This window comes from Hyla sarda, chromosome 5, assembly GCF_029499605.1.
Source record: "Hyla sarda isolate aHylSar1 chromosome 5, aHylSar1.hap1, whole genome shotgun sequence".
Lineage (NCBI taxonomy): Eukaryota > Metazoa > Chordata > Amphibia > Anura > Hylidae > Hyla > Hyla sarda.
In genome coordinates, this window is record NC_079193.1 from 183,395,934 (window position 1) to 183,413,958 (window position 18,025).

The following is an 18,025-nucleotide window of genomic DNA, read 5'->3' on the forward strand; positions in this document are numbered from 1 at the left end:
GAAGGAGTGCAATAGCAAAAATTTGTTTTAATGAGAGTGACCATTTAAACCCAATGAAACATCTCTGGAGGGAGCTGAAAATGGCTTTCACCTATGGTCCCTATCCAACCTGACATAGCTTGAGAGGATCTGCTGAAAAGAATGGCCAAAAATTCCCTAAATCCAGGTTTGCAAGCATTGTGACATCATCCCAAGAAGTAGGCTTTAACTAAGCACTGAGTAAAGAGTCTGAATACTTATGTCCATGCAAGATTTTCGCTTTTCCTTTTCAATAAATTAGCAAAGCTTTCAGATATACTGTTTTCTCTTCGTCATTATGGGGTATTATGTGCAGAATGATAGGGGAAAGATTGTTTTAGAAATATTTGCAACTGTACCATCTAGAATGATTTTGTAAAAAAAAAAAAAAATGCTCCTGGTGCAGAAGCAAACACATTTAGTTGTATAAAACACATTTTTCAGTTGATAAAAAAAATTGCTCTGTGAAAACATAGTCTTATAAGAAATAGATTGTACTTCATTGCCAAGCATATAGCCAATAATGTCTTTTTTTCTTTACATTCTTGTACCTTTTCAGGTAAAACCTATGTGGGGCTAAAGATTATGCATGCTCTCCTTAATAACTCTAACCTTTGGAAGCAGGGAAATAGTCCAATATTGGTTGTGTGTTACACTAACCATGCCCTTGATCAATTTCTGGAAGGTAAATTACTATTGTTTAAATCATTTTTATACTTTCAATATATTTTTTAATTTTTGGTGATTTCCATCTCTCTATCTATGTAAAAATTTAAAATCTTGCACTTTATGCACTGGCCACTGATATACACAAAAAAAAAAAAGCTTCCAGTGTGTACTTGATCTACGCCAAGTTTAATACAAAAAAAGCAGCGTACATAGATCATAAATGTAACAAAATTAATTTTATTAACATAAATGCATGAAATAGACAAGACAAAGATAAAATCAGGTAAAATGGTGCTATGGTGGAAACTGACAGAGAAGGGTGGGGGGGGGCTGGTGCTATGCATGCCAATACTGGGAATGCAACATATAAAGTGCAACAAGATGCAGTAAATCTAATGACTAGCAGCTTGTAAACAATACACCATTCCTTTAACCCCTTAAAGGGGTTATCCAGGAAAAAACTTTTTTCTATATATCAACTGGCTCCCGAAAGTTAAACCGATTTGTAAATTACTTCTATTAAAAAATCTTAATCCTTTCAGTACTTATGAGCTGATGAAGTTGAGTTGTTCTTTTCTGTCTAAGTGCTCTCTGATGACACATGTCTTGGTTTAGAAGCAAATCCCCAGAGCAAACCTCTTCTACTCTGTGCAGTTCCCGAGACAAGCAGAGATGTCAGCAGAGAGCACTGTTGCCAGACAGAAAACAAAAACTCAACTTCAGCAGCTGATAATTATTGAAAAGATTAAGATTTTTTAATAGAAGTAATTTACAAATCTATAAAAAATAGTTGACCTCAGGCGCTCCTTCTGAGAGAAAATGGCTATACAATTGTGCCCAAAAATGCTGCTATCTCCTATAGAGGTCCCTGTTTTCCTGAGGGACTTGAGGGGCTGTTTGTTTCTAAAATATCCACTATAATTGTTTGGCAAGCTGCTGTAAGGTGTACTTGATGATAAGGTTGCTTACCCCCGCAAGAGGTTCTGCAGTGTCCGAGGTGCCGATGCAGGGTACTGAGCGGTGTCCTTGGTGAGATCCTTTAGCGTCCGTACTGTAGATCAAGCGGATATTCGATGATGTCCTTATTGCGATGTGAACTTCTGATGATCACAAATGAAGGGATCAGTGTCGTCCGATGTAATGGTGGGGAAGTGCCGGGAGAAACAGCTCCGGCCGGTAGCGTCTCTACCCCGCACGTTCCCGCCGGAGTGTAGAAAGTTGTTTTGGGACTGGCAGCGTGACGTCACTACTGGGACCAGTGAGGGACAGATACAATCCTATCCGAAGCTTTTCGGAAGCTTAACGGCTTCCTTCCTCAGGGATGCGGTACCCGGTCCTTCACTTCTATATATACACTCCAGGTAAGGACGACTTGATAATTCATTTTGTGAGTGCGAATTATCGGAGGAATCCGAATAATTCAAAATGCACTGTAAATCCAGAGGCATTATTTATGGAATCCAATGCCCTTGCAAAAAACTGTATATTGGCCGGACGAAAAGACTATTAAGTAAACGCACAGGGGAGCATATATATAATATCGAAAGGGGCTTTGAAGGACACCCCCTGTCCAAACACTATAAGGAAAAGCATGGATCTCTTTTTTCAGGGTCCATGTTTTTTGCAGTAGAAAAAATTACTCCAAATACGAGAGGGGGGGACTACATTGCACAGATGTCCCGTACTGAGGGAAAATTGATTTTTTAATTAAATACTATTGTTCCCCATGGTTTAAATACGGATTTTGAATTATTTGGATTCCTCCGATAATTCGCACTCACAAAATTAATTATCAAGTCGTCCTTACCTGGAGTGTATATATAGAAGTGAAGGACCGGGTACCGCATCCCTGAGGAAGGAAGCCGTTAAGCTTCCGAAAAGCTTTGGATAGGATTGTATATGTCCATCACTGGTCCCAGTAGTGACGTCACGCTGCCAGTCCCAAAACAACTTTCTACACTCCGTCGGGAACGCGCGGGGTAGAGACGCTACCGGCCAGAGCTGTTTCTCCCGGCGCTTCCCCACCATAACATCGGACGAAACTGATCCCTTCATTTGTGATCATCAGAAGTTCACATCGCAATAAGGACATCATCGACTATCTGCTTGATCTACAGTACGGACGCTAAAGGATCTCACCAAGGACACCGCTCAGTACCCTGCCTCGGCACCTCGGACGCTGCAGAACCTCTTGCGGGGGTAAGCAACCTTATCATCAAGTACACCTTACAGCAGCTTGCCAAACAATTATAGTGGATATTTTAGAAACACACAGCCCCTCAAGTCCCATACAGCGCTTATCCTATACATCTTTTAATTTACAAATCTGTTTAAGTTTCTGGAGCCAGTTGATATATAAAAAAAAGTTTTTTTCCTGAAATACCCCTTTAAGGACCAGGGGTTTTTCCGTTTTTGCACTTTCATTTTTTCCTCTTTACCTTTAACCCCTTAAGGACGCAGGGTTTTTCCGTTTTTGCATTTTCATTTTTTCCTCATCACCTTCTAAAAATCATAACGCTTTCAATTTTGCACATAAAATTCCATTCCAATTCTACTTTGCAGTGACATTAGTCATTTTACCAAAAAATCCACGGCAAAACAGAAAATAAATTCATTGTGCGACAGAATTTAAGAAAAAATTTCATTTTGTAGCTTTTGGGGGCTTCCGTTTCTACGCAGTGCATTTTTCGGTAAAAATTACACCTTATCTTTATTCTGTAGGTCTATGCGGTTAAAATGACACCCTACTTATATAGGTTGAATTTTTTCGTACTTCGGAAAAAAATCATAACTACATGATGGAAAATGTATACGTTAAAATTCTCATATTCTAATCCCTATAACTTTTTTATTTTTCCGCATACGGACCGGTATGAGGGCTCATTTTTTGCGCAGTTTTCTGAAGTTTGTATCGGTACCATTTTGTATTGATCAGACTTTTTGATTGCTTTTTATTCATTTTTTCATGATATAAAAAGTGACCAAAAATACGCTATGTTGGAATTTGGAATTTTTTTGCGCGTACGCCATTGACCGTGCTGTTTAATTAATGATATATTTTTATAGTTCGGACATTTCCGCACACGGCGATACCACATATGTTTATTTACACTGTTTTTTTTATGGGAAAAGGGGGGTGATTCAAACTTTTATTAGGGAAGGGGTTAAATGACCTTTGTTACCGTTTTTTTTTTCACTTTTTTTTTTTGCAGTGCTATAGCTCCTATAGGGACCAATAAAACTGCACACACTGATCTTTTACTCTGATCCCTGCAAAGCCATAGCTTTGCATGGATCAGCAAGATAGGGGCTCGATTGCTCAAGCCTGTAGCTCAGGCTTGGAGCAATTAAACGCCGATCGGACGCGACGGAGCAAGGTAAGGGGACCTCCGCTCGCGTACTAGCTGATCGGGACATTGCGATTTGATCAGCCCGACTGAGCTGCCGGGAAGCGTTTACTTTCATTTTCAGACGCGGCAGTCAACTTTGATCGCCGCGTCTGAAGGGTTAATAGTTTTTGGTCACTTTTCATGGTGTGACCCCGTTTTAAACACCGGGACCGGGCGTAGTACGCCCTACGTCCTCAACAGGTTAAAAAATCATAACTCTTTCAATTTTGCACCTAAAAATCCATATGATGGCTTATTTTTTGCGCCACCAATTCTACTTTGTAATGACATCAGTCATTTTACCCAAAAATCTATGGTGAAAGGGGGAAAAAAATAATTGTGAGACAAAATTGAAAAAAGACGCCATTTTGTAATTTTGGGGGCTTCTGTTTCTACACTGTACATTTTTCGGTAAAAATGACACCTTCTCTTTATTCTGTAGGTCCATACGATAAAAATGATACCCTACTTTTTTAGGTTTGATATTGTATTAACCCTTTAGACGCGGCGTTTAAAGTTAATCGCCACGTCTAAAATGAAAGTAAAAGCTTCCCGGCAGCTCAGTCAGGCTGATCGGGACCATCGTGGTGAAATCGCGATGTCCCGATCATCTGGAACGCGAGCGGAGATCCCCTCAGCTGCCTCCGTCATGTCCGATCGACGATTGATTGCTCCAAGCCTGAGATCCAGGCTTGAGCAATCGACCACTGATAACACTGATCTTTGCCTTGTTAATGCACGGCAATGATCTGTGTATGAGATCGGTATGCTCAGTGTAATAGCCACTAGGGGGGGCTATTACACTGCAAAAAAAAGTGTGAAAAAAAAAGTTAAAGGGGTACTCCGGTAGAAAACTTTTTTGTTAAGTCAACTGGTACCAGAAAGTTAAACAGATTTGTAAATTACTTCTAAGAACTGTCCAGAGTAGGAGAAAATCTCCATAGCAAACATATGCTGCTCTAGACAGTTCCTAAAATGGACAGAGATGTCAGCAGAGAGCAGTGTGTTCCAAAAAGAAAATAATTTCCTCTGTATTATTCAGCAGCTAACAAGTACTGGAAGGATTAAGATTTTTTAATATAAGTAATTTACAAATCTGTTTCACTTCCTGGCACCAGTTGATTTTAAAAAATAAAAAAGTTTTCCACCGGAGTACCCACCCCTTTAATAAAGATCATTTAACCCCTTACCTAATAAAAGTAAGAATCACCCCCCTTTTCCCATTTAAAAAAAAACTGTGTAAATAAACATATGTGGTATGGCCGTGTGCGGAAATGTCCGAACTATAAAAATATATAATTAATTAAACCGCACGATCAATAGCGTATGCACGAAAAAATTCCAAAGTCCAAAATTGCGTATTTTTGGTAACTTTTTATATCATGAAAAAAATTATAAAAAGCGATCAAAAGTCCAATCAATATAAAAATGGTACCGATAAAAACTGCAGATCACAGCGCAAAAAATGAGCCTTCATACCGGACCATATGTGAAAAAATTAAAAAGTTATAGGGGTCAGAAGATGACAATTTTAAATGTATAAATTTTCCTGCATGTAGTTATGATTTTTTTTTAGAAGCAATACAAAATCAAACCTATATAAGTAGGGTATCATTTTAACCATATGGACCTACAGAATAAAGATAAAATGTAATTTACACCGAAAAATGCACTGTGTAGAAACGGAAGCTCCCAAAAGTTACAAAATTGAATTTTTTCTTCAATTTTGTCACACAATTATTTTTTTTTCCACTTCCCCGTGGATATTTTGGTAAAATGACTAATGTCACTGCAAAGTAGAATTGGTGTCGCAAAAAATAAGCCATAATATGGAATTTTTGGTGCAAAATTGAAAGCGTTATGAATTTTAGAAGGTGATGAGGAAAAAATGAAAATGGAAAAACCCTGCGTCCTTAAGGGGTTAATTAGTCAAAATACATTTTGTGATAAACTGCCTTTAAATTAAGCTGCTTTCCATTAAAAGGGCAATGTGATACACAAGTACACAATCTCTGTCTATAAAATGTCATAACCCTGTCATGTGCAAAATAAGCATTGTATGACACAACATCCAGAGGGTGTATTCTAATATCAAGAAAAAGGAGCAAAAATCGGCACCCCAGTATTCCAATCAAAAATGTGACTTTTCTTCACACATCCTTCAATACTAAGTGCAATGTTTCAACCTTCTCAATGAGGTCTGCCTGAATAAAGGTCACCTTTTTGATTGGAATACTGGAGTGCCGCTTTTTGCTCTTATTTTGTGGATATTGGACATTTGTAAGGCCTAGGTCAGATCCTTGAGCCATCTGAGCACCTGGATAGCATTTTGACACCTAGAGTCCTTGTGTATTCCAGTGCCCAAAGGATTCCGCTGCTTTTTGCCTTCTCAAAGGCGATCTGATGTGTATCCCTGTGAATACTAGAGACAACATACTGCCCAGTTAATACTACATACACCGACCCTGTACAGATAAATGGACTTCTTCTTGAAAGTAGTAGAGGTCACACTAAGGTGCACAGCGTGTAAACATTGTTCCTACTCCCAAAACTCACTAGCGACTTATTGAAGTAATATCAATCATCAAGATACAAGTCTGAGACCACTGTGTGAAATGTTCAATGTGTGAAATAATATACAGAAGGTATTATACAGGCAGACTGCTGCCCAATCAAGTACATCAGTCAGGTTTATGTCTAGTTAAAGGGGTAAAAGTGTGTGATCACAGGGGTCCAACTACTGGGACCCCCCAAGATATCCAGAATGGGGATCTGCATGGAGCGGTGTGTCAGCACTTGCTTCATGCATTGTCTATTGTAGCGCCAGAAGTACCCGAGTGAAATGCTCCCATAGACAATGCATGGAGTGCATGCCAACACACTGCTGCATGCAGCAGGGAAAGCCATGGTCCTATTTTGAAGATTGTGGAGGGTCTCAGACTCCCATGATCGCTGGATTGTTTGTGCGGCCCTTTTAAAGGGATACTCCCATGGAAAACTCTTTTTTTTTTTTTTTAATCAACAGTTGCCAGAAAGTTAAACAGATTTGTAAATCACTTCTATTAAAAAATCTTAATCTCTCAAGTACTTTTTAGGGGCTGTATACTAAAGAGAAATCCAAAAAAGAAATGCATTTCCTCTGATGTCATGAACACAGTGCTCTCTGCTGACCTCTGCTGTCCATTTTAGGAACTGTCCAGAGCAGCATATGTTTGCTATGGGAATTTTCTCCTGCTCTGGACAGTTCCTAAAATGGACAGCAGAGGTCAGCAGAGAGCACTGTGGTCATGATATCAGAAATGCATTTCTTTTTTGGATTTCTCCTTAGTATACAGCCCCTAAAAAGTACTGGAAGGATTGAGATTTTTTAATAGAAGTGATTTACAAATCTGTTTAACTTTCTGACAACAGTTGATTTCTAAAAAAAAGTTTTCCACGGGAGTACCCCTTTAAAGTTTACGATTGTCAGCTGCACATCATCTCTTTAAACATTATGATAATGATTAATATTAAATTGCAGAACAAATGTTCAAACATTAACCTGTTCTCTTATCATTTTTACATTTAAAGGAGTTCTCAAGTATTCGAAGTGCAGCATTGTTAGAGTGGGATCCAGAAGCAACAGTGAAATTATGCAAAAATGTTCACTTATGAACATTCGACGTCAAAGAAGTCGTCAAAAACTACCTGGTTACATGAGAGCTTTACATGCTGAGGTAGTTTAACCACAGATTCATTTTCCTAACTTGTTGAAAAAACATATATTAAGAAGCAGTGTTCTCTAAAAGGAATAAAACATTATTTTAAAGAACACTCTGCAAAGCTGTTCACCTGTCATGTTGCATTTGAACAGGAACCTGTTTATGTAGATTTCTTTATTACCTTAAACTGCCACTATGCCTTGTTATTACCTGCCAATAACCAGTATGGGACTGGTGCCAGCTAACAGAGGCTCAGGGCAACGTCCATCAAGCTTGGAGGGGCAAGAGCCCAGACTGCCTGACTTTCCCTGTCATCGCCCAGATAACTCCCCATTAATTAAGGGTCCAAGTCATAGATGTGGTCCCCAGAGACTTTTCCCCACTGGCCCTAATAATCAGTCTCTCCCAATTTGGGTACAAGGAAAGATCTATCAATCAAGGCCAAAGGGGCAGGGAAGTGTCACTGGGGACCATCTCATTGACATGGAGCTTTGTTCCCAGTAGGTTTTGTACAAATTATTTCTCATGCTGTTTGTGGTTTGGACAGTAGGAAAGTGATGACAGGTTCCCATTAATAACAGAGTATTCTAACTCATCAATTTGAGAAAACATATCTAAGTCATAAGCAATCACTTATTTTAGTGGATAAACCCCTTACAACCCTCTAAGACTCCTTTTTTTTTTTCTAGTAACAGAAATCAAAGGAGTTTGAATGGTCACTTTAAACAAGCAACCCAGTTCTATCTCACTGGAGAAACAGGCAATCTGTAGTTTCCCTGGTCCTAACAATTCATTTCTGTCTGGAGTATCTCTTTGAAGAAAGGCTAACAAGAATTCATAGAAAAATGTAAACGGGGGCTACTTAGCTGCCGAGACCATGGCAATTAGTTCTGCATGGGAAAAAGTTGAATTAATCTTATATTTTTATTCCTACTGATAATAGTCACCACTAAGGACAGTTCTGAAACATGATATAAGGGTTTAATACCCTGGGTTTCTTTTCTTAATATTTAATCATTACATATATATTTCAAAACATTTGACATTTTTATACAGATTTAATTAAACGTTCAATTGATATTTCCTGTATTCTGCAGTTATTATCTTGTGGATTGGTGAACCCCAATTCTTCTCTGAATCCCATCCCACTATAGGACATATGGGTAAATCCTGTCAGCCTGTATGTTCCCACAACAGGACTTATCCATACGTACTGAATATTCCCTGCGCTGTCGAGCGCAGTGCAGAAGTTTGGTGATGGGACACTTCCACAACTGCTAAGACTGAGATCTCTTCGGTCTTAGTAGTATTAACTCTATAAATGCTGTAGTTATTATTGAGTTTGGCATCTATAGGATTAACCAAGGGAGGGGGCTTCCCTATCCCCATCTACAAACCCGCAATACGACTGTGGGGTTCCGGATGTTGCTATGGCAACAGAAAGCTAGCTTATGGCCACCTGTCTGCTGAGTACTGAAGCCTGTGAAGTCAATCTATAGGCTGGATCTCACAGGCGAACTGTCAGTGTATACTAGATATACTGCATTATAGCATAACAGATAAAAAGCATTAAAAGAAAATGTTTTTCAATAAAGTTTAAAAAAAATTAATAAATAAATGCACCCATTCCCTATAAAGCTCTGCATTATCACAAAAAGAAAACAGAAAACACCTATACATAATAGGTATTGCCATGTTTGTACTGATAGTGTTATTTATCCTGCACAATGAATGTCGTAAAGAGGTAAAAACAGACGGTGTCCTTAAAGGGGTACTCCGATGGAAAAGAACTGGTGCCAGAAACTGGTGCCAGAAAGTTAAACAGATTTGTAAATTACTTCTATTAAAAAATCTTAATCCTTTTAGTACTTTTTAGCAGCTGTATGCTACAGAGGAATTTCTTTACTTTTTTAAATTCTTTTTTGTGTTGTCCGCAGAGCTCTTTGCTGACACCTGTCCAGAGCAGCATAGGTTTGCTATGGGGATTTTCTCCTGCTCTGTATAGTTCCTGATATGGGCATCAGGTGTCAGCAGAGAGCATTGTGGACAACACAAAAAAGTCATTAAAAAAATAAAGATTTTCCTCTGTAGCAAACAGCTGCTAAAAGTACTGAAAGGATTAAGATTTTTTAAATAGAAGTCATTTACAAATCTGTTTAACTTTCTGGCACCAGTTCATTAAAAAAAAAAAAAAAAGTTTTCCACCGGAGTACCCCTTTAAATGTAAATGAGTCCTCTCCCGTTCTATAACGCGGGGCCAAGGTTAATAGTGCTATTAACCCTTTAGACGCGGCGTTCAAAGTTGTAATTCTGATAAAGATCATTTAGCCCCTTCCCTAATAAAAGTTTGAATCACCCCCTTTTCCCATTTAAAAAAAACCAAAAACTGTGTAAATAAACATATATGGTATCGCCGCGTGCGGAAATGTCTGAATTATTAAAATATATCGTTAATTAAACCGCACGGTCAATGGTGTATGCGGAAAAAAATTCCAAATTCCAAAATTGTGTATTTTTGGTCACTTTTTATATCATGAAAAAATGAATAAAAAGTGTTCAATAAGTCCTATCAATACAAAAATGGTAGCGTTAAAAACTTCAGATCACGGCGCAAAAAATTAGCCCTCATACGCCCCATACACGGAAAAATAAAAAGTTATAGGGGTCAGATTTTAAACATATAAATTTACCTGCATGTAGTTATGATTTTGTCCATAAGTACGACAAAATCAAACCTACATAAGTAGGGTATCATTTTAATCGTATGGACCTACAAAATAAAGAGAAGGTGTCATTTTTACCAAAAAATGTACTGTGTAGAAACGGAAAAATGTACTGTGTAAAAATTACAAAATGGCGTTTTTTTCAATTTTGTCCCACAATGATTTTTTTTTGCCATTTTTGCCATATATTTTTGGGTAAAATGACTGACGTCATTACAAAGTAGATTTGGTGGCGCAAAAAATAAGCCATCATATGGATTTTTAGGTGCAAAATTGAAAGAGTTATGAATTTTTAAAGGTAAGGAGGAAAAAACGAAAATGCAAAAATGGAAAAACCCCGGGTCCTTAAGGGGTTAAGTATGTTGGTAGATAAAATTAAAAGTTAAGCGCTGTGTCACCCATGCTGTGAGAAAGAGAATATCTATGTACAAATGGCACTGTCTTGTACTGCCTCCACATATTGGGCTCTTCCAGTTTTAGGCACAAGGCTTTGCCGAATACATGAAGCATTAGGGTATGTTCACACAGGGTTGCAGATATTGTGACCGGATTTTGGTTCAAATTTGTTTGGTATTTGCAGATTTTCCTGTTGTTTCTGAAAAGTTAAAGAAGATGTCCAGTGGAAGACAACTTATCCCCTTATCCGCAGGATAGGGGATAAGTTTGTGATGGCGGGGTCCAACTGCTGGGACCCCCGCAATCTTCCATATGGGCCCTCGGCTCTTCTTCCGGAAATGACGTTTTGCATCGAGCACTGATGCTTGTCAAAAGATCCCCCCGTCATTAATTTCTATGGGAGAGGCGGAGACACACGAACACTGTCTCTCTGCCTCTCCCATAAAAATGACTGGAGGGGTGTGTACCCCCCCCCCCCCCTGGATAAGACGGGGGGGGGGGATTAGTTGTCTTCCACTGGACATCTTCTTTAAGTCAGCATGTTTGAAATCTGCAGTTATCCACAGAAAAATTATGCAGCAATTATTTCGCTGCAGATCTATTGGGAAATGAGGAAAAATCCACGATGTATCCACAACAAAGATTTGAATGCTGTAATTAAATTTTTGCATTGCAGGTCAATTTCTGGATGGAAAATCCTCCGCATATCCATCCCACGTGAACATAACCCTTGGTTTCACAGCTGTAGAAGGAAGAGACCTAAACATTTTGAAAAATATGATAAATCCTCTAGATACTGAATTGATGACATCTCTGTTTTCCTTTCAGCTATCAGATGAAAGGGAGTTACATCAGAACAAGCTCATTGAAAAAGCAGCACTTCTACAAAATGCTACTCAAGGAGTTCTTCATGAGAACATACTGGAAAAATATATACCACCTCATCATTTTCGTAACCTAATGTTAACAAAGGTAATATAATGTATTTATTTTTAATAATGAATTAACTTAACCAAGCCTTGTTATTGCCATATCATTTTCTTTTGATATAAACAAGGGAGCCACTTAAAAAGGGTTTTGTTCCCTGTGGACAGGGGATAAATTGTCTTATCGCAGGGGGTCTAACCGCTGGGACCAACTGTAATTGTCTATTCATTGTCGATCCAAGTGCTTAGTTACCCTTGGCATACCCCCAGACTAGGTGTGGGAAGACTTTTTTTCTGCCGAGGGCATTTGGAATATTTATACGATTATTTCTGTACCATACAATTTTAATGTATCAACGATCCGGCGTCAGGATATCTACAGATTTGCCAGACGTCCAATACAAGTCTCTTAGACTTCAGGCAAACCTATCTTGTTTGCTGTAATCTTTGAACAAGTCTACGAAGTTGTGGGAGATTTACACATATATCACTAACAAATTAGCCTGCTATATTAAGTCAAACATTAATTAACCCTCCAATGTGATGGCTGGACCTGCTTTTCTTTGGTGAGGCATATAATGTTGCCTAGTATTGTTGAAGTTGCTACCCACAACTGCTCTTAAAGATTTGCGTCAGTCTCAATGAGGCTTTCCCCCTGATGGTAGATGGCTTTGTGCCCTTCATGTAGGACTCTCCTGTAGGTAGTTTTTCCCCTGTAAATAGGACACCCCCCACCCTCCCGCCAGTAGCTTGCCCCTGCAGGTTTGACCCCATAGGTAGTCTACCCCCAGTAGGTAGAAACCCATAAGGGTGCATTGCCCCCTGGAGATAGGACCCCCTTTAATTAGTTTCCCCCCTGTAGTTAGCTTGACCCCTATAGATCTCCCCTTGACCATTAAAAAAAAAAAATCAGTTCCACCAGAGTAAACATTGGGTTTCTTGGTCTCCTCTCTTATCAAGGTCTTTCTCCCCCAATTACTTACCGTAGTTTGATGGGGAGGCCAGCTCTAGGAAGAGTCCTGGTTGTTCCAAACTTCTTCCATGTAAACATTATGGGAGCCACTGTGCTCTTGGGAGCTTTCAGTGCAGCAACATTTTTCATACCCTTCTTCAGATCTGTGCCTCCACACAGTCATGTGTCTGAGCTCTACAGGCAGTTCTTTTTTCCATAATGACTTGTTTTTTGCTCAGCTGTGAGATCTTTCCAAATCGTGTCTAATCAATTGAATTTACCACAGGTGGACTCCAATCAATGTGTGGAGACATCTCAAAGATGATTAAAGGGGTATTCCGGTACTCCAGTTTTCTGAACATTTTGTTCAGAATGCTCGGAGCCAGAGGCCGTGATTGTGACGCAACGGCCAAGCCCCCTCGTAACGTCATGCCACGCCCCCTCCATTCATGTCTATGGGAGGGGCAGCAATCTTGCTGCTCCCCATCATTAACCCTTTGATCGCTCCCCGTCATTAACATTGTGATCAATGCCAGTCATGATGTCTAAAGTACTAAATTCCATAGGCTGGTAGCAGTGGAGCGTTAGTCTCACTGTATTATTCTATGAAATTGGATTAAAGCAATCTAAGGATTGAATATAAAAGTTCCCATGCAGACTTAAATAGTGTAAAATTGAAAATTAAAAATTTGTATTATATAAAAGACCCTACCCTAATAAAAAAAATTTGATCTCTATTATTTTCCAATTTAAAAAAAAATAATAATAAAAATAAAATAATAAATGTATTTGGTAAAAAAAAATACTAGATGCCAAAAATGCTGATTTCTGGTCACATCATATATCAGAAAAAAAAGAAAAATTATACAAAAAGGCCTATCCAAATAAAAATCAATAAGACCTACAGTGCAAAAGTGTCTAAAAAGAGAAAAAAAAGTTATAGAGGGGCATTTACTAATCTTTTACTATGTAGTCTGGTTTTAACCCTGTTTTTTTTTTTACTTCATTTTTGACTATGTCCGAAAAATTTACTAAATTGTTGCACGGCATTAATAAATTTGGCACACGTAGGCAAAAGTGGGAAATTTACTTCATGTAGTAGAAAAAATAGTCTGTTCCTTTCTCCTGCTGTCTGAATAGGTTTGGCTGCTAGGTCTCCTTCTGGATCTTTTGTTTTTGAGATTTTTTTAAGCTTTTCCACCACATCTAAATAATTCAATAACTAAATTGTAGTCATGGCTCAGAATAGTGGTAAACGGCGTTTAGTGTGTGTGTTTATAAAAAATTTTTTAACACTGTTTTTTCTTCCTAAATGTACTTACTCTTTTTTTTTTTTTTTGTTACTTCTTCTACAGATCCGTGTATGATGTGGACTCCTTCGGATTCGGTGGACTACTTCGATGACCAGCGTTTTTCTTTGCTTGATGTTAATAAAATGGTTAACGAGGGCTTGTGGGGGAGTGTTTTTTTGTAATAAAAATGTTTTTAAACCTGTTGTGTTTTTTTTTTTTACTTTACTGGACAGGCTTAGTAGTGGAAGCTGTCTTACAGACAGAGTCCATTACTAAGCCGGGCTTAGCGTTAGCCACAAAAAACAGCTAGCACTAACCCCCAATTATAACCCCAGTACCCAACGCCACAGGGGTGCCAGGAAGAGCCGATACCAACAGGCCCGGAGCATCAAAAATGGTGTTCCTGGGCCTAGGAGGTAACAGGCTGGCGTTATTTAGGCTGGGGAGGGCCAGTAACAATGGTCCTCGCCCACCCTAGTAACATCAGGCTGTTAGTGTTTGGTTGGTATTTGGCTGAGAATAAAAATAGGGGGGACCCTATGTGTTTTTTTTCTTCAATATTTAATTATTTATTTTAAAAAAACACATAGGGTCCCCCCTATTTTTATTCTCAGCCAAATACCAACCAAACAGTAACAGCCTGACGTTACCAGGGTGGGCGAGGACCATTGTTACTGACCCTACCCAGCCTAAATAATGCCAGCCTGTTACCGCCTAGGCCCAGGAGTGCCATTTTTGACGCTCCGGGCCTGTTGGTACCGGCTCTTCTAGCTCCCCAGTGGCGTTGGGTACCGGGGTAATAATTGGGGGTTAGCGCTAGCTGTTTTTGTGGCTAAGGCTAAGCCCAGCTTAGTAATGGACTCCGTCTATAAGACAGCTTCCACTTCTAAGCCTGTCAAGTAAAGTAAGGAAAAAACAACAGGTTTTAAAAAAAATTTATTACAAAAAACACTCCCCCACAAGCCCTCGTTAACCACTTTATTAAAATCAAACAAAGAAAAACGCTGGTCATCGAAGTAGTCCGCCGAATCCGAAGGAGTCCACAGGATACACGGATCTGAAATTAGAAGAAAAAAAAAATGGGTTAGTACATTTATTATCACCTGCTCACACATCTCCCGCCCCGCACGACTACAACTGCCAGCATGCCCTTACAGTAAGGACATGCTGGGAGTTGTAGTTGTGTGGTGCAGGAGATGTGTGGGCAAGTGACAAGCTTGTCCCCTGCCCCGCGCTGCAGGACTACAACTCCCAGCATTCCCTTACAGTAAGGTGGGGCGGAGGCCGGGCACAGTGTTTCCCAACCTAGGAGTTGTAGTTTTGCAACATCTGGAGGCACCCTGCTTGGGAAACAATGTTTTAGGGCCTGGGCAACTTACCGGCTTCCGTAGGATCCAGCGCCGCACGACATTGCCGCAAGACAATCTCCGTCACCGATCGTCGCTGGAGCCTCGGAAGGGTAAGTGAACGTCTTCGCCGGTCCCCTTCAGCTGTTTAGTTTTGCAACAGCTGGAGGACTACAGTTTACAGACCACAAACCAGTGGTCTGCAAACTGTGGCCCTCCAGCTTTTGCAAAACTACAACACCCAGCATGCCCTGACAGCCAAAGCCTTTGGCTGTCAGGGCAGGAGCCCGGGCTGACATTACAGTGCAGCCACCCGGGCTCCTCATACGGCCTCCCCACTACCCTCACTTATGGGGACACTGATATTCATCCCCCCCTTGTCTCCCACCCACGCCGCTCAGCTCCCGCTGCTACAAGACTACAACTCCCAGCGTGTCCTCACTGTAAGGGCATGCTGGGACTTGTAGTCTTGCAACAGTTAGCAGACAGATGGGAGTTGTGTGGCGCTGGCAGGTGAGAGGGGGACGATGTAAATCACTGCAGTGTCCCTGTAGCGAAGTGAGGGTAGCGGGGAGATAGTATGTCGGAGCCCGGGCGGCAGTAGCTTTTCCTGCTCCATGTTGGAGCTGGAGTAAATTTAGTCAATTTTTACAGCCGTTGCGACTGTTTATTGCGCAGCTGCGACTGTCGCAGTTAATAAATACCTGACCACTGCAAGTCAATAATGCAAACTTGCGTAAATCAAGCAGGAAAAAAATTTGACTTTCTAGCTCTTGCTAGAGAAAGTCGCACGAAAAATAGGGTAGGCGCAATTGTGACAATTTAGCGCCAAAAATAGTCAGAAAAAAATGACTAAACCCCTTAGTAAATGCCCCTCACAGGGATCAAAAGAGGACAATTTCAACAAATCATTTGTATTATAAAATAAAGTGCACTGCGTAAAAACAGAATACAATTTTCTTTTCAATATCCCTACACATATTATTTTTTTTGTTTCATTGTACATTATATGGTAAAATGAAAAGTGTCTTTACAAATTACAATTGGCCATGCAAAAAACAAGCCCTCATATGGCTCTGTAGATGAAAAAATTATAGTTATGCCTCTTGAAAGGCGAGGAGGAAAAAACGAAAATGCAAATATAAAAATTGGTGGTGTTCTTAAGGCCAAAAATGTACCATGTCCTTGATGGGTTAAGCTTATGTTGACACATAGTATTTTGGTCAATATTTTGCATAGTATTTAAAACTACAACCAGGAGTGGAACCAACACAGAAAAAAGGTTAAAACCCTTTCATTATATTTTCTCTCTCTCCTGGTTGTGGTTAAAAATACTGAGCAAAATCCTAAACCTAAGGATATGTTTGCACAGAGTAAAATAAAAAAAAAACTAAATAATGCAGTAAAATAGGTATAAAAAGTGTAAGGACTTCTCCCTGGGGATAGCTCTGGGATCGTCCTTGACACCGCCACAGGACACGTTACTACTTCGATCAGCAGGAAACAACAGTTATTTATGCAAGTCCGGCCCCTCGCCAGCTTTATTCGATAGGTTGCAGGATAAATAAGAACACAGCACAGGAACAAAACAAAACCCTAGACCGTCCAGTCACTAACTAAACAATCTAGCATGCCCTGTCTATCAACTGGTGGGCTTTTCCCGGCCAGTTACACTTATGCCTCCTGCAACCTTCTACTCAATGTCTTGCTATGTGTCTCATCCACACTTGGGGCCACTCACAGCTCGGGCTGTGTGTTCCTCATCAGGAGCCCTGCTTCTCCCTACAGCCGCCTTGCTGTCTTCTGGGGAGAGCACAGATTATTCAGTTTGACTTCCTTTTTAACACACTTCCCCTTTCTGCTACCTCATTAATTATAAGACAAAAGACAACAGAGCGCTTCTGTGTGCGATCTTCCAGACCAGGTAGGATTATGTAGGTGAGTGAGGAACGCAATCACCTGGTCGGGTTGTGCATATTCCAGGCACAATGCTGATGTGGGCTTAATGTAACAACTGCTGCGGCTTCCCACGCTGGATCCACCGGCGTGTGAGAGACAGTGAAGGAGGAGGAAATCGGAAGCTGAGATCGCGCTGTTGCAGAAAAGGTTCAAGGATACTGGAAGAAGTCTTAATTTATTTTATTCTATTCACACAACGCGTTTCTGGATATTAATAATCCTTTATGTAGGGCCCGACACAGGCCGGCATCACCACCGTACACTGCCGCATACACTTCTATATATTGCTTCACTGTACCTCATTAATTAGGCCACAGGTGGAGGTTTCTCCAGGGTTAGCTAGGGAAATACACCCTTTCCTTGCCACACTGTCACAAAAACCACAGTATTTTTAACTTATAATGAGTTCCATTAAAGAGAATCTGACACCCTGTTCACCCGTACTAAACCCAATATACTGGGTTATAGTGCAGGTGAACAGCTTTCCAAAGAGGGTCACTTACTTAAATCAGTTCAGTATATGCAGAGTTCTGGCACTGTAAACTTCCTGCTGCATTGTTATTCAGCACACGTTGGAGGCGAGGAGCTGGCTCACCCAGCTCCCCGGCCTACTCCATATTCTCTGTTTGCCCCCCCCTTCATTAATATACTAAT

At 40.1% G+C, this 18,025-nt stretch overlaps 1 protein-coding gene across 1 annotated transcript in view; it reads left to right on the plus strand.

Annotated features, from left to right (window-relative positions):
• Positions 1 to 18,025, plus strand: part of LOC130273669 (NFX1-type zinc finger-containing protein 1-like) — a 136,986-nt gene that overhangs the window by 73,701 nt on the left and 45,260 nt on the right. Inside the window, exons 8-10 of the mRNA XM_056520850.1 lie at positions 578 to 703; positions 7,647 to 7,792; positions 11,725 to 11,868. Coding sequence (XP_056376825.1) covers positions 578 to 703; positions 7,647 to 7,792; positions 11,725 to 11,868 — 416 coding nt within the window. The remainder of the gene's footprint in view (positions 1 to 577; positions 704 to 7,646; positions 7,793 to 11,724; positions 11,869 to 18,025) is intronic.